General features: G+C 31.4%; 1 protein-coding gene across 3 annotated transcripts in view; it reads left to right on the top strand.

Moving 5' to 3' along the window:
- Nucleotides 1-26,441, top strand: part of LOC114328060 (dynein axonemal heavy chain 3) — a 793,139-nt gene that overhangs the window by 589,237 nt on the left and 177,461 nt on the right. For all 3 annotated transcript variants that reach the window (XM_050656316.1, XM_050656315.1, XM_050656317.1), the window contains exon 4: nt 19,155-19,293. In XM_050656316.1, the coding sequence (XP_050512273.1) occupies nt 19,155-19,293 (139 nt within the window). The remainder of the gene's footprint in view (nt 1-19,154; nt 19,294-26,441) is intronic.

Here is a 26,441-nt window from a genome sequence, read left to right as displayed (position 1 = left end):
TAAATAAAATGAATTCTTTTGTACAGGGTGTCCCAAATTGGTATATTTTGCAGTGTATACCGAAAACTAGACGAGATAGAAAAAAAGTAGTTAAGATGTCATGACTTCTTTTTTCGTTAAAGTAACGATTGCCCAATCAAATCATCAATAGCTCCTCACATTATCAAGATACTGGCCGATTATTGAAAAATGTCGAAAACGAAAATTTTAAAAAAACTTTATAGGAACTTTTTATAGATATATTAAGGACGGATACAGTGGCGTACAAAAAACTTTTTTAGGGGGTCTTGCTAAGGAAATATAAACCATACTTATGTTTTTTCAAATGGAACACCATGTATATTTTGACATTTTTCGTTTACCTTTTTAATTCTCTTTCATCTGATATGACATATTATATATCTATTTTCAGTTGTTGGAGCTACCGTGCAAATAAATTGTTTATAGTTGACGTCAGGTTAAAGGCACTTAAAAATAAAACACTTGTTAACGTATTTTATCATTTTAATATTAGGGTACCAATCCCCGAGATTTTTATTTAGCAAAAATAAAATCAATCAACTTAAAAAATAGGAATAACGAATTTACCAACAACAAAAAACTATTTAACTACAAGAATTAATTTTACAAAAATAATACCATTAACATAAACCAACAAACAATAATAATAAACAACGTAACAACTATAATTAATTTTACAAAAATATGAAAATTATAATAAATGTTCAAAATACTCCCCGTTTTGTTGTAATAATAATTGACACCTTTTTCTTACAGATCTTACACAATTGAATATATGCACTGGTTTTATTTTTCTAAATGCTTGATGAATGCTTTGTAATAATTCCTCCTTGGTGTTAAATTCAGTTTTATAAATATTGTTTTTTAAAAATCCCCAAATAAAAAAATCAGGAGGATTTAGTTCTGGTGCACGAGGGGGCCACCCAACAGGACCATAAGTTCCAATCCACCGATTATGAAATTTTTCATTTAAATAATTTCCAACGAATTCTGCATTATGGGCAGGTGCTCCATCTTGTTGGAACCAAAATGTTTTCCGATCAGCCAAATACTCCTCATCAAAAATGTCATTTAAATTCGTTTCTAAGGTACCTACATATCCGGCAGCAGTTAGTTTATCGTCAAATACGTAATAAACAATTTATGTGCACGATAGCTCCAACAACTGAAAATAGATATATGATATGTGGACATCTTGGATATTAAAGCACCCTAATATGTCTGTGTAGATATTGGCATTGGATCCGACTCGGTCCGACCGTCACATGTAACACCGTTGCCGTATCCTCTATTTTTTCATACTATCACGTTACAATTTTTTGTGATATTATATTTGTGTGTGAAATGTATCATTTTTGTGTATTTTAGGTATGTTCTAATATGTTATGTATATATAGGTTTTTACTTGATTATTTTAAATCATTGTGACGTTTAACTTGCTAGAAACCTTATAATATTGTGTAATGCGTTAAAAGTAAGTAGTTTTGAAACATCAATTAAGTAAAGTTTATTATGTTGTTGTTTTCACCAATTTTGAAAAAATGTGAAAACATTGAATTGTCCACGTCCGTCTGTCCGTCCGTCCGTCTTGTCTGTCTGTTTGCAAACTCAACTCCTCCGTCATTATACCAGGTAGAATGACAAATGAGGTGTCAAATGAAAGCTTATCCAAGGATGGTACTAAAGGTGGGAAATTTAACCTAGGCTGTCTGCCCGTCTGTCTGTCCGACTGCGTATATGATTCCTTCGTCACTATACCAGGTAGAACAGCAAATGAGGTGCCAAATGAAAGCTTATAATCCAAGGATGGTACTAAAGGTGAGAAGTTTGACATAGGCTGTCTGTCCTGCTGTCCGTCCGACCGCGAATATAACTCCTCCGTCACTATAACAGGTAGAATGACAAATGAGGTGTCAAATGAAAGCTTATAATCCAAAGATGGTACCAAAGGTGAGAAATTTCTCACCTTTAGTACGATCCTTGTATTATAAGCTTTCATTTGACACCTCATTTGTAATTCTACCTGTTATAGTGACGGAGGAGTTATATTCGCGGTCAGACAGACAGATGGACAGACAACCTAGATCTAATTTCCCACCTTTAGTACTATCCTTGGATTATAAGCTTTAATTTGACACCTCATTTGTCATATCAGATGAAAGAAAATTAAAAAGGTAAACGAAAAATGTCAAAATATACAGGGTGTTCCATTTAAAAAAAAACATAAGTATGGTTTATATTTCCTTAGCGAGACCCCTTAAAAAAGTTTTTTGTACGCCACTGAATCCGTCCATAATATATCTATCAAAAGTTCCTATAGCTTTTAAAAATTTTCTTAATAAAGAAGATCTGTAACTCTGTCGTTTTCGACATTTTTCAATAATCGCCCAATATCTCGATAATGTGAGGGGCTATTGATGATTTGATTGGGCAATCGTTACTTTAACGAAAAAAGAAGTCATGACATCTTAACTACTTTTTTTTCTATCTCCTCTAGTTTTCGGAGAGAGAAGGAGAATTACACAAAAAATAAAACAGAGACTAGATGGGTGAATAATATAAACTTATTCTCTTTCTTGCTTTAAGATCACCAATCAATGCATTTCTCACGTTCTTTCATATTCATTAAAACATTTCAAAAACCGTAAATTATAATAAACCTTGCTTATGTTCTGACAATGCATATAATATATATGTCACGTAGCCACTTAAATTTTCTAGGAATCCTGATATTTTTTACGTTAACTACGTATATTACAATAAATTTCTATGGAATAACTTTACGGGAAATTATGGGTGTGAGTTGATTGTGGCTTCTAATTGGATCGTACGATCACATCAGCATGGGTAGACTCTGCGTCGCGTTGTCTGTGGAAAGTTTTAGAATGATAGTAGGAGAGCTGGTAGACATTTTTGGGTAGGTATTCCGAAATTGTTTCAGGTACCTTTCCTATGCTAATACAAAAATGCAGACCTGGCTGGAGGGTAGCGTTAACAACCCCAAATTAAAAAATATAAAAATATTATGTTACTGGAAAAATCTCACAAAGCTGGTTACAGTCGACCTTCGTAACCATACCCAAAAAATAATATGAAAAGTATTGCGAAGATTACAAAACAATTAGCCTAATGAGCCACTTGCTTAAAACGTTTTTAAAAGTGATACACGGCAGAATATACCGTATGGTGCAAATGAAAGGAATAAATTCGTTATTTCTTAAGCTAGCGATTTTAACCAAAAATACTGAAAGAGGTCGATTTGTATATTTAAATTGTGATTTTTTAGCATTTATATCATACTAGTGACGTCATCCATCTGGGCGTGATGACGTACGTAATCGATGATTTTTTTAATGGGAACAGGGTTCGCATGCCAGCTCATTTGAACCGTTATTCAATTCTCTATTTAGTTATGTAAACATTAACATAATTTTTTATACAGAGTGGCCAAAAACATTTTTTTAATTAAATTAATTGACAAAAAAAAGAAGAATGTATGTAATTTATGTATTTGGAAGAAAATACTCATTTTCTTCTTCGTCTTCTCGGATTCTCCTCGAGGCTCGGATTCTTCTGAATCATCTGTAAATAGTTATATGTGTTTATTAAATTAATTAAAAAAGATGAAGAAGAAGAATTATGAAACGAACATGGTAAGCTTAGCTTGAGCAATATTTCTGAAACTCTCTTTGGTTCTCTCATGAACGATAGCATCATAAACTGATTGCGGCAAACAATCTTGTTGAAACAATATTGTATTCAGTTATGTATTAATAATAACAATAATATAGTGAGTATCTTGTATTCGTAATATTAGAGTCAGTAAGTGTCATTTATTACTTGAAAAAACCAAAATGTAATTAATACAATAACTTTATCATAATCTATTTTCGTAATTGCCAAAAAATGTTGATATCAAATACTATGATAGCCGTCTTCTGGGTTAAAATTCACTGGTAAAATACCACGTATTCCCTCCATAAAATACCCACCATGTTTTTTCGTTTTCCCAACACTTTACGGCTTTTTATTAAAGTTTTTTTTAACAAAATAACTAATTTTTCCGTCGCCTTTTGGATAAATATAAAAATGGTAGTATTTTCCAACTGAGAATACTCCAAAATTTTGAGGCACTACAACATGGGTATCGTCAGGTCACGTGATTTTGCTCGAGCCAATGGAATCACTGTTATCGAGAACGCAAACAGCTGTATATACGCTCTCTGTCACACTTCAGCTTACCTATAACGCTTTTCACTGACACGCACGCGTAATTTTTTTGATCACCTGACAGGTGGAAAATCTCATCAAAAATACCCTATCTTTTTTAGAATATTTATTTTTAATAATAAAAAATACTCTGTTAAAATAGCAACTTGCCTTAACCATATTTTTTATTTATTTGCAAAAAAGTTTTTCAAGCATCTTGCAATGTTAAATAAAATCCCTAGCAAATCTCCCGGCTCGCTTATTTTCTTCATTTTTTAATATATAAATTGACTTTTAAAAAAATGACAAGTTGCCTCAGATATTTTTTGTAAAAAAAATTTTTTAGATGTTTTTTAATTAAAGGGTTGTTAAATGACCTGATAAAATTTTCAGAATGCCTCAAAAAGCCATCCAAAAATGTCTACCAGCTCTTGGACCATAATTATACAATGATGAGGAAATTATGAACGATGTGAAATGCTGGCTGTAAAAAAATAATGCATATTTATTATTTTTAAATAGTTTTAAAATATGGGTTAAAAAGTCATTAAAGAAAGTAATTACAAGATTAATTAAACGAAAACCACATGTCTTTAGTAATCTAAGGATATTTTTGTAATAATTAAAAATTTTTAAACTGTGTTGTCAAATACAACCTTCGAGTAAGTTATAATTTAAAAAACTTAAAAAAAAATCATACAATCAACCTCATACTCAAGAGAGCTAAGCAAGCATGAAATATGAAATATGTTTTTTCTTTATTTTTTATTCTATCGGATGTCGTGCTTTCTCTTCATTAAGATAAATACACTTTTGGATGCATGATGCATTGAAATACATTTTTTAATCATTGAAAAATATATATACAGTGAGCACGTAAAGGTTGGAATAAATTCATTTTCTCGAGAACAGACGACAATTCTGGAAAAAAATCCCGAAACAGGTCAATTTTTATTTTTAAATTACGACTTTTTGGCATATATATCATACTGGTGACGTCACCCATCTGGGCGTGATGACGTCATCGATGATTTTTTTAAATGGTAATAGGGGTCGTGTGATAGCTCATTTGAAAGGTAATTCAATTCTCTATTCAGTAATATAAATAGTAATATAATTCTTTATACAGGGTGTCAAAACATTTTTTTTTTTAATTATATTTATTGACATAAAATGAAGAATGCATGTAATTTATTTAATTCAAAATACATTTTACTGCTCTCAGAAAACAGAAAACAATGTTTATTTGAAAAATATGCACTGCTTTTCGCTTAATTTAAATGTTCAAACTGTCAAAAGGAAGGTTGGTGGTTGCTTTAATATTGAATTTAAGCAAAAAACAATATTTATTTGTCAAATAAACATTATTTCCTGTTTTCTGATAGCAGTAAAATGTATTTTGAGTTAAATAAATTACACAGATTCTTCTTTTTATGCCAATAAATTTAATTAAAAAAAATTGTTTTGGACGCCCTGCATACATAATTATGTTAATGTTTATATTACTGAATAGATAATTGAATTACCTTTCAATTGAGCTATTAAACAACCCCTTTTCTTATTTAAAAAAATCATAGATAACGTCATCACGTCCAGATGGATGACGTCACTAGTATGATATATGTGCCAAAAAATCGAAATTTAAAAATAAAAATTGACCTGTTTCGGGATTTTTTTCCAAAATCGTCCATTCTCGAAAGATTGAATTTATTCCAACCTTTACCTGCTCACTATATATATAATATAGTCCAGGCGATATCTGTTCTAAAACACCCTCAATTCAATTTTTTTCTGTTTTTCGTTGCTATATCTCGGTAGATATCCATTGTTGAAAGATTCTACAAAGACAAAAAAGTTTTGTAAATTTTCCTATAAGATATAACTGAATGAAAGGAAAAATACATATTAATTGTTATTATAAAATTAGCAAATATGTACCATTAAAACGGGGTTAAAAATGTTTTTTCAGTATTTTCCAGGTGTTTAAAAGCCACATAGAACCTTCCAAATTTTACCAGTAGTCTGTAAAATAAAAAGACAGTACACACAATTTCAGCACAATCAATCACGAAGTTCTCGCAAATGATTTTACAATTATTATTAAAATTTTTGAAAAAAAGGTATTAATTTTCAAAATTAGCAGAGTTAACAAAAAAAGTTTTAAATATTTGAAATTTTATTTTACATACATAATGGTAGGGGAACCCAAGCGGGGATTTTTGCAGTTACTCGAGCGCGTCAGATTATTATGTGGGGAGAAACGTGGTGCCCTGCAGATGAGTCTTATTCTTTATAAAATGTGGTGTGTTCGTTGGAGAATTGAGTAACGTAACTACTGAAGGAAATGCACAAATTTATTGAGATGTTAACAGTTAGAGATACAAAACGATACTAAAATTAATGAATACAAACTACATATTTCTTAAAACCTTTCATAGTCCATGAACATTTCGCTGACACCGCGAAATTACAAGCGTTGGTGTTTATCATGTCACGTAGTCTAAATATTGAAATATAAACACACACAGTGGCGTGCTCGCCATAACACCTCCCTCCTGAAAACCGAAGCTGGGGTGTCCAAGAAGGGCCTCTTTGCAGCTTCGAAGTTTTGGGCTTGTAGTGTAGAGCCTCTCTGGATATGCTCCGAACAGGGCAGGTAGGGCCACATGAAACAAAGAAACCCACCGGCAATAACTCATTCTATTTGTGTTGTTGTGAGAAGGCCGTAGATGAAGTGTACCACAAGGTAATCGAATTATATGTTGCAATTATTACTGATTAAAGTCATTTATAATATGGAAAATGAAAGTTCATATCTACTACTTGCCGTGTTACACTTCAACTTCGTTTAGTTAATAACCTCATAAAATGGTTTTACATTATTGAAATGAAATTTTCGAATAACCTCGTTATCTAACTTAATTTTTAGAGTTTTATTGGTTTCATTGACTTCCAGAACAACATATGGTCCTGTATTTAATATCGATTTTGGTGTATTTGGATTTCTTGGTCTTTTTAAGAGAATATTATCTCCAACTTTATACTTTACTTCCAAGTTACTCGTTCTTAAGTTATCAAAACGGTTCTTTTGCTTTTTCCTTTGATCGCATTGTTTTTCCCTTATATTTTCTAACTGATTATTATACGAAATTTCATCAAATTCCCTATCATTTTTATATGGAAATACTAAACTGTAGGGGGTAGTGGATGTTGAATGATGTTTACTAGAATTATATGAGTATATAGCGACTAAAAGTGCATCTTCTAAGTCGCACTGGTTATGTTCTAAAAGATAGCTTCGCAAAGTATCTGTTATGGTAGCATGGAAACGCTCAATTATACCGTTAGAGGCATGGTACTCAGACGAAGTAAGGTGCCATTCGATATTCAACGAATTAACAAAACTTTGTATCTTTTTATTATTAAATTCGCCCCCGTGATCTGACATAATCATCTTAGGAAGGCCAAAAAGCGAAAAATAATTTTTTAACTTACTAATTATCGTTTCTGGTTTTTTATCAGTTAAAATATACGCTTGCGCAAATTTTGTTAGATTATCTATAACGGTGAGCATTTTCTGTTTATCAAAAAAGAACAGGTCTACAGATAAAGCCTCAAATGGTTTCTCCGGAGAATGCCTTACATTTAAACCTTGAGTACGATTCCTACGATCAAATTTTGAGAGTTGACAAGTAGGGCATAAAGTAATAAATTCGGTTATTTCTCTATACATATTTTTCCATTTATAAAGTTGTCGAATTTTGTCTGCAGTTTCATTAATTCCTTTGTGATAATTACTCGGGTCGTTGTGATATTCGAAAATTATCCTTTGCCTATCTTCTACAGGCGGCATAGTAACGATATTTTTACAAATTACAAAGTTAACGTCTGGATAAAGGAAACTGAGCATTTTATAATAAATATTGCTTTCAAAATAAGGTATGCTATAAGTTTTATTTCGGACTAATACTAGTTTTTTCAAAGTATTAAAATTCTCAAGGCAATGGTGTGGCTTAATTTTAACTATATTAATCTCTCTACTACGATTTTCGTTATATAACTTTAAAATTTTTTCAAAATCCGAGTCACCAACTGTGGGAAAATTATCATTGATAATTTCGAAATGATTTATATTTCTGTCATTCTCATCGTATAGATATAAAATACTCTTATTGTTAACGTCTAAGATTTGCTCATTAGAGTAGGAAAAATTATTTAAAACTAAGTTAGTTTTAACATTCTCAAATTCGGTATATTCATTTTGTTTTTGATGCACATGGTTTAATCGAATTCTTGACAGAGCGTCTGCAACTCTGTTTGCTTTGCCCGAAATATGCTGAATATCAAAATTATATTCACTTAATTTCAGTCTCCATCGTGATAATTTAGAATTAGGATCTTTTAAATTTAAAAGCCATATAAGTGGTCTATGGTCTGTGACTAATCGAAATTTAACTCCAAATAGATATGGACGGAAGTAATTTGTAAAGTGTACAACAGACAATAATTCCTTTTCTGTAGTGGAATATTTCATTTCAGTTTCATTTAATGTTCTCGATGCAAAAGCGATAGGTCGATCCTCACCGTTATCGGACATCTGTGACAAAACCGCACCGACAGCGACATTCGATGCATCGGTCGTCAAAATAAATTCTTTAGAGAAATTAGGATAAACCAGAATTTTTTCCGAGGTCAAAAATTGTTTACATTTGTCAAAGCATTCCACTACTTCGGGTGTAACATGAAACTTTATATTTTTTTTCAACAAACCCGTTAGAGGTTTAGTTAAATCAGCAAAATTATTTACAAATTTCCTATAATAGCCAAATAAGCCGAGAAATGATTTACATTCAGTTTGATTTTGCGGGACTGGAAAATCTAAAATAGCTTGAATCTTTTTCGGGTCTGGTTTAATACCTTCCGGTGTCAATAAATGACCTAAGAAAGTTATTTCATCCGTTAAAAACTTACATTTATCAGGTTCGATCTTTAAATTATTTTTTTGTACTAATTCAAAAATTATTTCGATATTTTTAAGATGATCTTCGACTGTATTACTAAAAATTAAAATATCGTCCATATAAATGAAACATGTTTTGCCTATGTGCTCTCGAAATATGTCATTCATCACTCTAGCAAAGGTACTAGGAGCGTTTTTAAGCCCAAACGGCATTCTAGTAAATTCAAAGTGCCCGTTTTCTGTGGAAAAAGCTGTTTTTTCGATATCTTCGGGATTCATGGGAATTTGGTGAAAACCCGACGCCAGATCGATTGTAGAAAAAAATTTAGAGGTATTGAGAAGGTCGAAAATATCGCTAATATTCGGGATAGGAAATCTATCGTCAACCGTGATAAGATTTAATTTTCTAAAATCAATTACTATCCTCCATTTTTGAACATTATTTTCGTCAGGTTTTTTGGGGACAATAAAAAATGGCGAATTCCAAGGACTGACAGAATCGCGAATTATTCCCTGCTCTAATAATTTTGTTATTTGTTTATTGACCTCTTTTTTATGAACGTGAGGGTGCCGATAATTTCTAGTATAAATCGGACTGGCATTTTCAGGATTAGTACGGATATTATGTTTTATTCGACTGCTAAAAGTTAGATGTTCGTTAGGTAACGAGAATATATTTTGGAACTTCACATGAATATCTTTTATCTTTGTTTGTAATCTTTCATCAAGATGGTCTAATTTTAGTTTACTTATAATAGTATCAATTTTTTCAGTTGAGTCGATAACATTACTTCGGACTTGATTTTCGTGTATATTATTTAGACTAAATATATTATGTTCCCGATCAGACGAAAACAATGGGATTTCCTCATGATTAGCAAATAAAGTATTCAAACCAAAGTCAATAACACATTTATTCTTTTCTAAAAAATCATAACCAAGTATTCCATCAAAAGGTGAATTTATGTCTACTATATAGAATTTTTCAACACTCGAAAATAATTTAAAGTTTACGCTCTTTGTAACTTGAATTGGTTCGTTACTAATACCAAATATTTTAAAATTTTCATGATTAAACTGATAAGAGTCTAAAATTTTACTTGGTTTCAATATTGATATAGCTGCCCCTGAATCGATTAATAACTTTAAATTTAAATTTTTAATATGCGCGTAAAGAAGCGGTTTATTTGCTACTTGGTAAATTGTAAAGTTGTCAGCGGAATTTGCTCTAAAAAATCCTGATCAACTTCGATTTCTATGTCTTTTTCGTTTTCTGAACTGTCGTTGTCGCAATAGGTATTATGAACAACATTGTGAGATTGTGGTTTACGATAACATTTTTCTGCTTTATGTCCATATTTATGGCAAAAAGTGCACTTTGGAATGGTTAATTTAATTGGTGGATTTGGATTTATCGATTGATTTGTTGAACCGGGCGCAGAAAATGTTTTTTGCGTACCTGCATTACTTGAAGAAATTGTATTGTCATTATTTATATTTAATTTAGAAAAATTGTCATTTGTTTGTTTGAAATATTGTTGGTTTTCATAATCGTTTAAAATTTGCTTAATTTGAATCAACGAACTGGGATTTAAAGAACGAAGCATTTGACACAAAGGTTCTTTTATGCCCGTAATAGCGGTCAGAATTGCAGTCTTACTGTGAAAATTATTTAAACATTTTTTTTCAACATTGTTCAAACTTGAATCGTATTTGATAACTTTACTGATTCTTATCAATTGTTTTTCAATTCTGTCAACGAAATTTACCGGTTTTTCATTAGAACGTTGCTTAAAATGGCATAACTCAAAATTTAGACACTGCAAATCCAAATTTTCACCAAACTGAGAAAGGAGAGCATTTTTTATCTCTTGCCATGTCGAAAATTCTTTCGAGCCAATGAAATCAAGAGCCTTTCCCTCTAACCTGCTTTTTACAATAAAAGGAAAAATTTGTAACTCCGCTGGGTCAAATTTTGCAAAAATGAAATCAACAGAATCTATAAAATAGTGTAATTTTGAAGAAGACCCATCAAAAACATTTATAAGCTTGATAGCTTTGTCACTATTAATATAATTATTAGAAGTACTGACTGAAATTGTTGCTGTTACATTACTAATTGCCATTGTATTAACCAAAAATGAATTAAATAAATAAAAAATGCAAATACTAGATATGATATCTTAAAAGTTGGAAAATAGCGAAACAGAGTAAATAAAAAAATTAAAACAAATACAAAATGAATATAATTCGACTAACCTCAAGTACTTCCGTGAAAACGTGACTTTACACCGGAACGGGTTGAAAATGTTGCAGCTTCCCAGATCTAGTCGCTTTACACTGGAACGGGTAGAGAACGGGTGGAGAACGTTGCAATTTCCCAGATCAAGTGGTCTTACACTGGAACGGGCAGAGAACGGGTGTGAGCACGTTTTGTACCTTCCAGATCAAGTGGCCTTACACTGGAACTGGTCGAAATTCTAAACTGTATGTAGCCGGTATGGTAGCCGGGATGTTGTTGCTTCTTCTGTGGAAATGCTTCACCGTTTCCAGGGTCGAGTGGCTTTTCACTGAAGCTGGTGGTTGAGAAGATTTCACGAAGTTACTAGTTGCGCCTCTCCAGAACTTCCGAATTGCTTTGTGGCTTTACACAACAAGTGGCCTTACACTTGGAATTCTTCAAGTTGCTTACGGGTTCCTTCAGTTTTCCTTCCTCGTGGCCTTACACTCGGAACTCAACTACTAAGTCACTAATTCTCCAATTTCCCAATTAACGATTAAAATCGATTAGAAAAAAAGGCTTTACTTTTTCTAATTGGAAATTTCTACTAACTGCGCCAGTCTTATTCTTTATAAAATGTGGTGTGTTCGTTGGAGAATTGAGTAACGTAACTACTGAAGGAAATGCACAAATTTATTGAGATGTTAACAGTTAGAGATACAAAACGATACTAAAATTAATGAATACAAACTACATATTTCTTAAAACCTTTCATAGTCCATGAACATTTCGCTGACACCGCGAAATTACAAGCGTTGGTGTTTATCATGTCACGTAGTCTAAATATTGAAATATAAACACACACAGTGGCGTGCTCGCCATAACAGATGTACCTCTACCATATACAGGGTGTCCAGAAACTCTACCGACAAACGAAAACCGGAGATTCCTTAGATAATTTTAAGACAATTTAACCCAATTCACCTAGTCCGAAAATGCTTCTTAAGGGAGCTAGAGCTCTTTGAAGATGGCGTCATGAAATTAGTTCTTCTTAAATACCTCCAGAACGCTTCTATTTAGAAAAACGATAATTGGTATGCGTATTTAATTTTCAGAGATGAATCGATTCCATCTGTTGCAAATTTCTAGTACCGGTCATAGGCGTGCGTTTAGGGTACAGCAACGGGTATTTTATCGTATAACTTTTTTGTCCTTAACTTTTATGCATTTTTGACACCGGATTATTAAATTGTGAGCAATTCTAGTACTAAAAGGTACTCTTGATTTAAGTCGGTAGGACACACCGTTTTCTAGAAAAATCGATTTGAAAGTTTTTCGTTTTTGGAATTTGAAAAAAAATTGAAAGAACTTTTCAACAAAAAACGAAGTATTTTACCAACATTAAGTAAGAGTAATTTTTAGTACTCGAATACCTCATAATTTAATAATCTAGTGTCAAAAATGCCCAAAAATTCAAGACAAATAAGTTATGCTATAAAATAACTGTTGACCTACCCAAAATGGACGCCTATGACCAGTACTAGAAATTCGCAATTAATGAAATCGATTTATCTATGGAATATAAATAAATGTACCAGTTTTCGCCTTTCTAAACAGTTTTTTTTTTGAATTTTTTTTTTAATTTAAAAAGCGAAAAGTTTTCAAATAGATTTTTCTAGAAAACGGTGTGTCCTATCGATTTAAAACAAGAATACCTTTTAGTACTAAAATACTTCTTAATTTAATAATCCAGTATCAAAAATGCATAAAAGTTAAAGATAAAAAAGTTATGCGATAAAATAACCGTTGCCCTACCCAAAACGGACGCCTATGATCGGTACTAGAAATTTGCAATGGATAGATTAGATTTATATCATGAAGATAAATACGCGTACCAATTTTTGTTTTTCTAAATAGAAGCGTTCTGGAGGTATTTAAGAAAAACTAATTACAAGACGCCATCTTCAAAGAGCTCTAGCTCCCTTAGGAAGCATTTTCGGACTAAGTGAATTGGGTTAAATTATCTTAAAATTATCTGAAGAATCTCCTGTCTTCGTTTGTCGGTAGAGTTTCTGGACACCCTGTATAAGCTCTTAAAACAGGGGAGTTCGTTAAGGGGGACCCGAAAAAAAAATCTATCCTTAAAAATACCCGAAATTGTCAGATTAAGATAAGGTAAGTTAAGTACATGCAAAACAGTTTCTATTTAAAAAATCTGACGATTTGAGCGGGGCGTAAGGAAATGGGTGAGTTAAAAAGTTTCACAAAAAAAGCGAATAATTCGCGAAATGAACGTTAGATCGAAAAACTAAAAAATACGTGTTCAATATTTTTCAAAAATCTATCGAATTATACCAAACACGACCCCCCACGGAGAGGGGTGGGGGTAAATTTAAAATTTTAAATACAAATCCCGCGATATTTCGCAAAATAAACATTAGAACGAAAAACTTCAAAATATACTTAATCAATATTTTTGAAAATCTATCGAATGGTACCAAACACGACTCCACACGGAGGTGGGGTGGGGGGTTACTTTAAAATCTTAAATAGGAGCCCCAAATTTTTATTCCAAATTTGGATGCTTTACGTAAAAATAAGCAACTTTTATTCGTAACATTTTTTCAAATTATGGATAGATGGCGCCATAATCGGAAAAACGATTGTTGGAAATGGAAAATTAAATTAAAAATGGAAAACTTTATTTAACTTTTTTTGGTTTTAGGACCTACTCTTCATATCCCAATAGGTCCCCAAAGCGCTCGAGTGACTGCACATTTAGCATACTTCGCTCCCCTACTATAAAAGCTTTCAAATAAAATAGGGATGTTCACTAATTTTTAAATATAGTTAAATTCAATAGATTACAAGGTATATAAAAACGTAACAATCATAAAACTGTTTAAAAATGTATATTTTTTAAGATAAATGAGTTCATAATGTTGATTTTCTTGGAGGCTAGAAAAACGGTACCCTGCAGCGAGGCTACGGTCTGTGACGTCAGCAATCGTAACGTCTTTGATCGACGACTAGTTTTGTATACTTATTTACTCAGTGTATTTGAATGTGCGCAGTTTTTTACGTATTTAATTATTAAAAATAAAGCCAAATAAGTGGTGTTTTGTTCCTGGGTGTGTAAATACATCAAAAAACAGTTCTGACAAGATTTTTATTACCGTTCTAGCCAATTTAAAACAGAAAAAGAAATGGTTTGTTGCAGCTAGAACTTAAAATAACTAACTTAAAGAACTAACTTAATAAAATAAACATTATAGAAGTTTTCCAGAGACTTTCGGCCCTTGGTAATAATGTAATTGTTCTTTCTGCATTTACATTTTTCAAAAATACTTATTAGTTTTATCAGGATTCGAAAAAAATGAATGAATTTAAATAGCATTGGACCAAGATTTTGCACCTACCCCCTTAAAGAGTAAATGAAAAAGTTTCGGGACCTCAAATTTGTATACCTTAAACTGGGATATTCCTAAAAACGGGATTCTAATAATACATACAGTAAAAGTAAACCTTGAAATAACTACATGTGGATGTAGGTATGACTTTATATTATATTAAAATCATTAATAATTTAGTGAAAAGATTGGTTGAAATGAAAATGTATAATACCCAAGTTCAAAAATATTTTTTACCTTGGAACAGTTGTCAACTCGAAATACGAAACAACCGAAATAAGATCTAGAGTTGAAAAGGACATAGCAACATTTAACAACATGCATGAGAAATATTTTCACCCATTGCGACATAATATCTCTCCCACTAAAAATGCGGCTGCTAAAATGTTATTATTTCCGGTCTTGCTATATGGCGCAGAGGCCTGAACAATATCGGAAACATTAATGAAAAAGCTAGAGGCATTCGAGATGTGGGTGTACCCACGTATCCTCAAAATATCCTGGGCGACCCACACCAACGTACAGGTATTGCGTCGAATGGGAAAACAAAAAGAAATCTCTTTTACAATTAAGAAACGAAATCTTAAATATTTCGGTCATATCATGAGGCATGATAAATATCGTATACTCCAACTGATAACGCAAGGTAGAATAGAGAGCAAACGCGGACCCGGAAGAAAAGACACTCATGACTTAAAAACTTACGCCAATGATTTGGACAAAAATCGATCGAGTTATTCAGAAACGCCTCAAATGAAATTAAAATTGGCATGATGATAGCCAACGTTCACAACGGACAAGGCACATGAAGAAGAATAAAAATATTTTTAAAACACCTAACCAAGGTAAAGTAATAACCAGCCAATGTATGTATACAATATGCATGCGTACAATGCATGCATACAACTTTCTCTATTTTTTTTTGTGGCGTATTAAGCATTTATTTTTTTAGCTTAAAGAAGACATGGAAAATTATATGGAATATACACTCAGTAAAGCTGTGGTAGATTTATTTTTTTACAAGATGCCAATAAATCATACACCATTGTTACATCTACACTACAGTCGGTAGTTTATACGAATCGGCTTTCTGAAAACCTTCTTCCATTTTATTTGTTTATTTTTGTAAAACCCAAAATATGTCCTTACAAACAGTCTATCCACTTTAAACTAAACAAATTCATTATAAAACTCCACTTTAACCCTGATAAAACAAGAAGAGAACAAAATAAAATGACCTGAAACGTCAAACAGGTAAACAGTAACACTATGAGAATGGAGCGCGCTTGGGGTATGCAACTAGTGACGTCAGGCCAATAGAGAAGCGTTCTTGAAATTTAAAATAATGCTAGATTTCTAATAAAGATTTTTTATAGAAAGGCTTTTTCAATTTTGTTGAAATTTTGGACAATTATTTAGGGTGTTTCTTAATCGTTTTACATGTTTGAAATGACTTTTTAATTTTTTGTGAACATCCCTATTTAAATCATTGAAGTCCGTTAAATAAGTGTGGAATTTTTAAAAACAACTGTACATTTTTAAGCTAATAAACAAATAGAATATCTTTTATTTAAAATTTAAAGATTTATAAAATTAAACACTTAGTATTATATGTATTTACATTTATTGATAAAAAATACTACAGTTAACATTGGCATTCCAGCATCCTCCTTTCATTCTAGCTACGTGTCCGATCAATCTTAGTCTTTGAACTTTAGCAATGTGTGAAATGTTTTGTTGTCCATACATTTGAAATATTTCATTATTTGTTCTTTTTCTCTAGATGTGCGCATCTTTTATACCTACATATATTCTTCTGAGTATCTTCCGCTTCCATCTATCCAGTTTCAGTTCTATGGTTTTGCTCAAGATCCAGGCGTAGGCGTAACCAGGGGGGTTTTGGTGGTTATAAGCCCCCCCATTTGGATTTACTTTGGGCTCTATACTCTTAACACCATTACTATTCCATACCCCCAGAGACTAAAATAGTTGTACCCCCCCTTAGGATCATCCTGGTTACACCTCAGGATCCAGGTACCGCTAGCATAAAGTACCGTTCGTCAGATAACCGATTCTTCTTTTTGATCGTCTGGATATTTTCTTCGATCCCAGCTTATTATTTCGACTTCCAGAACTTTTGCTACATTTAGCAATTCTATTTTGGATTTCTTGAGTGTCTTCATTCCTATTTGTTAACGTTACTCCTAAATAATCGAACTGTCCTACTATCTCAAAGTTATATTCCTTGTCTGGGGCAGATACTTTCCAAAATTGTCCTATTAATTGTCATATTAATATTCAACCAGGTTATCTTCAATTTTGGAATTACTTCTATTTTTGATCGATATAGCTACAACTTCGTCCATGGTATCTTGTAATGCTGTACCTCTGTAGTTTTTATATCGCAGCCCTGGATGTCGGGCTTCTCTCCACTGTCTTAGTTTTTGCTCTTTGGTCCATATTTTACGCATTAACTTTGTGATTTCTTCCTGTAGGCTTTGACTACCTTATTAGGTACTACCTACTCCCTAGGGTGCTTTATTTATTAAACTCTTTGTTATGTCTATTATTTCTCCTTTTGTTGGTATCTAGTCTTGGTACCTAAATATTCTTAATTTTGATTTTCAAAGATTTCTTTATTTTTATATAACAAATATTTTTTATTTCAATTTAATTGTAGATTCAACCAACATACGATTTTAATTAGATCACTATCAACAATATATTTCCTCAAACAATCTACAAAAAGCTTTTTTTTTCGAAACACCCATGCATTTTTCAGTATTTGTTTCAATATATTCCAGCGGTGAGTCATGCCTCTTGATTAGCATTATCATAAACCAGTTTTTTTTTCTATAATTATCCATAATTATTATTCCTTATTTACAGTGGTGTCATGGCAAAATTAGCAGTGCCGGAACGCACTGCTAATTTTTGTTTACAAAACCTAAATTCTCTATTATTTTTTTTTTCTTTTCTTAACCAGTGCAGGAACGGCGTTCCCACGCGTTCCCGCACCATGACACCACTGCTTATTTACACATTCAATAGCGTGCTGTCTTGAATTTATTGAACAGGTAATATAACTTTAAAAAGATGAAACTGTTAGGTACATATGTAATGGTTGTATTGGCCTCCAAGCTATCAATGAAATCTTTTCTTTTATTTCCATATAAATCAAAATCCTAATTATTACGAGTAAATGCATTATAAATTATATATGTATACAACACATTTGGCAACGCCGCGAGCATTTTCATTATAATCAAAAATACGAGAGTTTCTTGTACTCTTACTGGATTTATGAGTAATGCAGAAAAAAATTAGATCCAGATATAATAAAATATATAATTAACTGGCAGTTTTTTCATACAAACAAATTTACCTCGGAGAATGAATAATTTTTTTTATTTTAACAAATTTTTATTCATATGTTATTAAATATTTACTTTTATATTATTACCTTTTGGAACAGGATTAAGATTTCTATAAAATAGTATATTATAGAAAACTCATCGAGAAATACAAAAGAAGATAAAAGAAGCAGATGAGAAATGCTGTGAAATTGAAAGAAGACAGGAATTACGCGACTCCTTTAATAAAAGATACACAAAGAAAATATGCAAATCAGTAGAAGAACATGAACATGAAATTATTAAGATAATTTATAGTTGTGTGGACTGTATTAGGTTTTGGTGCAATGGAGATTAGAAGGAGATTATGATACACAAATAATATTAATTAAACGTAATAAATCTTACCAAAGTCACTGTTTCACCACTCGCGCATCGTTCAACGTTACATATACAGGGTTGCGAAAAAGTCTGGCAACACGGTAATTTCTCGGAAACCGCTAATACGATTTTTATAAAATTTTTTGGGTAGGGGTCTTCTAATGCCGCTGATATTGTAGTGGTAATTACATTGTTGTCAAATCTTCCGTTTTTCTGGAAATCTAATGAACTTTCTTATTTCAAATGGAATACCCTGTATATTTTTTGTGTTTTGAAATCTTTAAGAAATACTGAGAGAAAAACTACAAAAGACCTTTTTTGTTTCCAATGATCCAAAGAACCTAAAATGATATCTAGGCTGGCCGAAAAAATGGATTTTTATAATTTGTTTAAAAATTTTTTTTAATAAATGTAGCAATAACTACGAAATTATGGCATTTAGGTATAGGGAATATAACATTTATATAACAATATTTTTTAAGGATTTCAAAACGCAAAAAATAAACAGGAGGTTTCATTCGAAATAAGAAAGATTTCCAGAAAAACGTAATATTTAGACGGATTAAAGATTTTTCTCTAATTATATGTTTTATTTTCAGACAACTAAAGTTACTTCAAGCGATATTACCAAAAGATCCAGATGATCAGAAAAGGTTTTTATACAAAGAATGTCATATAGAGATGAATAAGATGATAAAGGAAAGAGATATAGAACGGATGATCTACTATTTAACTGAGGTAAGTAAGTTCATTCTCTCTCTCTCTCTCTCTCTCTCTCTCTCTCTCTCTCTCTCTCTCTCTCTCTCTCTCTCTCTCTCTCTCTCTCTCTCTCTCTCTCTCTTTCTTTTTAGAACAGGGCATTTAGGAAAAAATAAATCAATTTTTAAATAGAGCACCTATCAACTTACAACTTTTTGCATTGCGTTCAGGATGCCGTAAAAAAAGCCTATACGCCCTGAGCTTCGCTGGTATCGCCATATACTTAGCGGACTACTAGTACAGCTTTCGTTGGAAATTTCGCTGGAAAGAGAAAAGTGTTGCCTATCCTCTGTGAGTTTCGTTGGTATGGCTGGTATCGCCATCTAGCTGATGACTTACTGCTTCGGCTGGAAATTTAAAGAGGAAAGGAGAAAAGCAAATAATAATTGTTTCAAACTTATTATTTCATTCTTATCGTGTAATATTTACAACGTAAAGAATTAATTGGATTGTAAACGATAGTTAATATCAATCAGTAAGTACAGAATTTATTATTCATTATGATTATTTTTAATATTTTGCTTATTGTTTTGAAGTTTATGTTGACAGATAATATTAGAAAAAAATTTTTCTGCAAAAAAGTATAATTTAATATAATTATAGTATAATACTTCTTAAGTATTAAATTATTCATTTATTGCACTTAAATAATTAATTAAGAGCGTAAACGTAAAATTTTGCACCAACTCTTTGTCAATGCATTTCTTTTTTTCGAATCCTGATAGAACCAGTAGGTGTATTTGAAAAATTTAAACATAGAATGAAAGACTACATTATTATCGAGTGTCAAAAGTCCCTGAAAATTTCTGTTTATTTTAATGAGTTACAGGGGTGAAAAAAAGAAAAAATTTAGTGTGATTTTTAATTTTAAATATCTCTCGTTCAAGAGAAACTTTTTGTTTGTTCTAAGAAACTTTCGGCCTTTTAAATGAGACATTTAGTAAAAATTATATGAAACTCTTAATTCAGAACGTCAAATTTCCAGTTAAAGTTCAGTGAGTTGTCACTACTGGCGCTCGCGAATTTTTATTTATCCCTTCTACCTACGAGCTCAGAGCGGATAATAGAAAAACGGGTAAAAATGCATAAAGTGCATGCAAGTTTTACATTCCTATGGGAGATAACTCATTGCTTTTCTTTTTCAGCTCTCAACCCCATTCCATCATAAGAGACCCTTAAAATATGTCCCTTAATATACTTAATAACTGAAGTTATTAGCATTTATAAATTACTGCAAAAAAGGGATTCTTTTAATTTAAAATGTCGCAAATTAAAGAACTTTGTAAGGTCTACATCTTTTATTTGAACTATTTTTTTCTAGAATGTGTAAACAAACCGTTTTATAGCTAAAAAATTATTTTTTAACTTTTAATTATTGTTTAAAAAATCAAATCAAAATCAGCTGTACGGCTTCAGGGATTTATCATCACTTATCAGCTATTCCTCATAATATACATTCAGGACCTACACATAATGAACATGTAGACCAATTCGCTAAAAATTCTCTCATCCATGGAACAGTCACCAAATATCAGCCCTGCATTCTAGATGCTTTTGCTTGTTTAAGAACTGAACAAATGAAGAACTGGAAAACACACTGGGAAAAGTACTCTTCAGCCTATCAACAACACAATCCAGTTTGATACAACCGATTATTCCGGAAAAACATTGGTATAATAATTTCATCCTCCCTCGCAAATACATATCCACCATCAGTAGAATTAGATTTGGACATGCATGTTATCCTGCACATTTATTTAAAATAAAAATATTAGATTCGAATATTTGTCAAGAATGTGAGGTTAACAGTGACTTGAACCGCATATTTTTTATGCAAGAAGCACAAACACCTAACCAATAACCTAATTAAAAGAATTATTGACCAGAACATCCCACTGTAAATATTCTCTTTATTCTGTCACTGAATAAAAAGAAAATTTTTGACTGTTCGGTATCTTTTTTGTCGGATAGTAAAATATTATTGTAATTAATTATATTTGTAAAATACGTTTAAAATAAATATGTATTAAAAAATTTTTTTTAATGATTAAATTAAAAAAATCTACTATCTAAAATAATCTAATACCTAAAAAATACAAAAAATATAAAATAAATTAAAAAAATAAAGAAAAAATCACTAAGAGGAGTCCTCCAAAAAAATTACCTCAAAGGTGTTGAACCGGGTTAACATCTTATCCTAGTCACAAAAAAATAAAAAAAAAAACAACAAAAAAATACAAAAACGAACACAATTTTTTTATGCAAGTATATGTGTTCTTGATAACCAGCAAGTAAAATATAATAGGTATATAGTATTTTTATTATAGTATGTACTGTTATGCTCTACTTTATCTATTTATTTAGATTGATTAGCAAATTCAAATTAAATTTTCCAATCAATTTTATTCTCAGGGCTAAGTTTGTATTTAATACAATACCTGTGATCTGTGGTTTCTAGTATTTCTAGCTGCTTACTTCTTCCAGGGTGGAAACAGGGAAATTGAAAACACTCAAAATCATATAAATGTAATCTATTGTTTTTATCAAATAAGCCGTGTACATATGATTCAAAAAATACTAAAATTTAACTTTGTTGCAACAATTTCTAACTTAATAAATTAAACTCTAACTCTGATATCTCCTTGTTTTGACAAAAAAAATTATTTAATTAATTTATTATTTACTCATACTAAATTTAATGAGTTTTACTTTTCTTCTTTTGAATTGATTTCTCAAATTTGAAATGACTAACTGCGTTAAAAAAATGTTCAATAAACAAATAAACAAATATGGTTTTGATATAAACAAATGTTCTCCATTCCAACAAATGATTTGACTAACCTTTTTGTTTCTTCACTCCCTCGTTTTCTGGATTGCGCCGTCCTTGATTCTCCCAACACGTACTCTCTGGATGTTGCGAAAAAGTCCGTCACGTCAAAACTGCTTCCAAGGAAAACACACAGGACTTGCTCGAATTCTATTACTCAGTTTTCCTTGCTCGATATCTTGTGAACAAAAGGATAATAATCAGCTACTCGTTCTAGACAAAACAAAGGAATCTCCCTCGGACCAGGAAAAACAACTCTTCAACCGGTCGACAATTTGGTTTTAACTTGATTCTGCTCGCAAAGGCTGATCACACCACTCTACACTTATTACTCACTTTTAAAAACTCGACTGCCTTCTATCGATGTTCATTACATAGTACCCCTTATTTCTCTCTCAAATCCAGACTCTAACTTTCATTATCCCTACTCCCGATATTTTCCATCCAATCAACAACAAACTCTCTCAAACCATTGATTTCTTAAGAAACCAAATATTCTTCCATATAACTTTTCCAATTTGTCAAATTTCAAGTATCATTATTTGTTCTTTTCTACTTTCAACTTTTACATCTAAAAACTAATACAATTTGTTTACCCAATTAAAAACCTTCCCGGAAAGATCTTAAAAACGTCATTGTTCCCGTCAACGCTCTGTCCACTTTCTAATCATCGAATTGATTGTTAATGTCCCGTCCATTTCGTCGAATCATTATCACTAATCTTTTTTGATTTTTCCGAAACACTTGTTTAATAGCAAAATTAAATTCTATACAATTTTGGTCATATACAGGGTGATGAAAAACTATGGTCTTACGGTCTATTAATATAAATTAATTTTTTTTGAATTTCTTTAAAAAAACAACTCTACAACAGTACATTAGGTGTAATGAGTAGGTAGAATAAGAAGTAACAAATTGTAATATTATTATAATAACCATGTTTCACTAATTGATAAATTCTTTAAGGGGATGGGTACGTATTTTCGGCTGCAATGCTATTCAAATGGGGATTCATTTTTTTTCGAATCCTGAGAAAACTAATATGTATTTTTGAAAAATTTAAATGCAGAATGAAATATTACGTTATTAGAGAGGGCCGAAAGTCCCTGAGAACTTCTATAATGTTTATTTTAATAAGTTACAGGGGTGAAAAACTAAGAGAAAATTTAGTGTGATTTTTAATTTCAAATATCTCATTCAAAATAAACTTTTTATTTATTCTAAGGGACTTTCGGCCCTCGGTAATAATTTAGTCTTTCATTCTGCTTTAGATTTTTCAAAAATATTTATTGGTTTTTTCAGGATTCGAAAAAAATGAACACAATGTCCGTGGTAATATTTTCCAAATCTATCTTTGTCTTACAACGCACTCAGTCGAATATATTGTCAGTCAGACAGTGACAATCAGTGACAATTTTAAATATTTGACATGGCATGGGGAATATTTTGAGTTGTTGATTAAATAATATTGATAGTGTATTTGATAAATAATTGATTTAAGACGTGAACTTAATAAAAAGTTATTTATTGTGTATTATATTTGTGGAAGATCCAAGCAGAGAATACATCAGAATAATATATTCTGTAATCCAAGTATTTTGTTGTTAAAGATGTTCAAAATTTTAAGCGTTCCATAGTAACAATATATTATTAAAAAATCACTTTAACACTTTTCTTCTTTTTCTCGATTGAGTATTAGTTTTTGTTGTACATATAAATTATTACAATCACTGAATACATAGTTAGTGAAAAAATTATCACATTTATTAACTGAATTAATAATTTGCAATTATACAAATAACAGTTATCCAAGAACAATCAAAAGCCATCTCTTTAAGTTAATGATGACATTTTCAAGTAGAATGACATTCTAGTAATGTTTACATATCCATACCAGTGTGAATTTTACTACACGTAATTTGCCGTGTAAAGACAGAAAATGTAGGGATAGCCGTAAAATATTTGCGAATTATGTACCGATGGCCTTAATATATTTACTTTTGATTGAGACTGGCTGAATGACTATAGTCTAAGCAAATAAAAAATAAATTAAAAAATAAATCCCTCATATACCTTTTAGATTTCGAACATTCAAAAACCTGTATAAGATTTTTTCAGCTGATTTTTCTTCGTTACTAGTCAACTATTAGGTTCATCTTCTTGTTTGCTAGATCGTGTGTTTTAGAAGGACAAAATGACCTCAAATCTTATTCATTGTAGGCCCTATTAAAAAATAAGCTATTATAAAACCAGTGATTATTTCATAATAGTTTATTGTTCTAATAGAACAGATTGTTAATCTTCACATAAATAAATATTTTCCATTATTGAAATTGTGATTAAATACAATAAATAATACAATTTGAGATAACTCACGTTTTCAATTTTTTTTATGTTTTGACGTCAATGAAAGTCATATACCTAACCCACATTAGTTATATCGTATAGATACAAAGACAAATAATATATCTATTAGCTTCCATAATCATTTTAATTATTTATTTGTGATACGTGTAGTCCACTCACTCACGGTCAAATATTACAAAACGTCCAAATTTTAAAGAACTAACCGCTTGAACTTTGGCATACACATAACTAACATGTCAAAGAAAAAAGTGATATTGTGCCGATGTGCGCTTTTACTTAGGGGGTGAAAATCAACCCCTCTCCAGGTGATACGGGGAAAAACATACGTTCAAAATAAGTCCGGAATTGGATAAACTGCAAAATTCTAAGCCACTTGTTCTATAGAGTTTTTTCGCTATACTTTTTGAGTTATTTGCGAGTGAATATGTTTATTTTTCAACAAAAAAACACGTTTTTAGACGGTTTTTCGCAACGCAAATAGTAAGTATTTAATCGAAAAAAATATTCTTAGCAAAAATATAGCTATAAAAATCAGAGGCTATTTTACTTCAAATCAGGCCCGAGGCACTACATAATTTTCGGGCCCCTAAATATAATTTATTAATGATAATAATAATAACTTTTTTAAATGTAATAATTATTATTATACAAATAAGAAAAATAACAAATAATAACAAACATGTATTTATTTACTCTTAAAGATAAACGGAAATATCGACAATTAGATGTTAATACTTTGTTGAGCCACCTTTAGCCGCTATTAGAGTTTCAATTCTGCGCGGCATACTACTATCAATGCAAACCTGTACGATCTCCTGCATTTAAGGATGATGATGACACACATAAATTATCCTTTCTATTTCCTAACTGGTTCTCCATTTGGACACCAGTCTTGGAGCTATGGTATCAATCGCCTTTGCAAAACATCTTTGTACTGGTCTTGCTTCATCATTCGTTTTACCACGCATGGACGTCCAGTACCCTTGCCGCTAATGACTGGAAAAATATGACTTTTGCAGGGTGCTACAGTCTGAGCAACACAGTAAGGATGAAACTTTTCTCGAAAACGAAAGCGCCAAAAATTGGGCTTTGTTCTGCAACATTTCAAATCTAATTTTATCACTGAAGCAGACCTGTCAACAATAAAAAAAATGCTGTGGAACAACCTATAAAAGTGATAATTTGGTCAGTCATTATCGGCAAGGGTACTGGACGTCTGTATGTGGTAAAAGGAATGATGCGGCAAGACCAGTACAAAGATGTCTTGTAAAGGCGGTTGATTCTGCAGCTCCAAGGCTGGTTTCCAAATGGGGAACCATTAATTTTTATGCAAGATGAATCTCCTTATCAAACAGCATGGTCTGTTAAAGCTTTGCAGAAGCTGTATCAGATTTGGCAGAGAAAACATCCTTTTGCTGGATTGGCCGGGCAATAGCCTCGATATGAACTCCATCGAAAACTTTTGGGAGTAAATGAAAACAGAAGTCAATAAAGATATGGTCACAAACAAAACCCAGCTCTTAGAAAGAATAATTTACGTGTGCAACCATCATCCTCAAATGCAGGAGATAGTACAGTACAGGTTTTCACTGATAGTATGCCGCGCAGAATTAAAGCTCTAATAGCGGCTAAAGGTGGCTCAACAAAATATTAACATTTAATAATTGTCGTTATTTCGGTTTCCCTTCAAGAGTTAATAAATACAAATTTGATGATTAATCATGATGTTTTATTTGTAATAAAATATAGACAATTAATTGGACAACCAAATAACATACATTGTGTCTGGTACATACAAAAACCTATTTAGCATCACCTTAGAATTAACATTTTTTATAAAATCTTATAGTGCGTCTAATAATTTGGCCAGGGACTGTAAATAAAATTTATATTTAAACAATTAAACATTGTTTATGGAGAACGGTTCATGGTT

The sequence above is a fragment of the Diabrotica virgifera genome, chromosome 7 (genome assembly GCF_917563875.1).
Source record: "Diabrotica virgifera virgifera chromosome 7, PGI_DIABVI_V3a".
Classification (NCBI taxonomy): domain Eukaryota; kingdom Metazoa; phylum Arthropoda; class Insecta; order Coleoptera; family Chrysomelidae; genus Diabrotica; species Diabrotica virgifera.
This window is presented reverse-complemented; position numbering and strand designations above follow the sequence as displayed.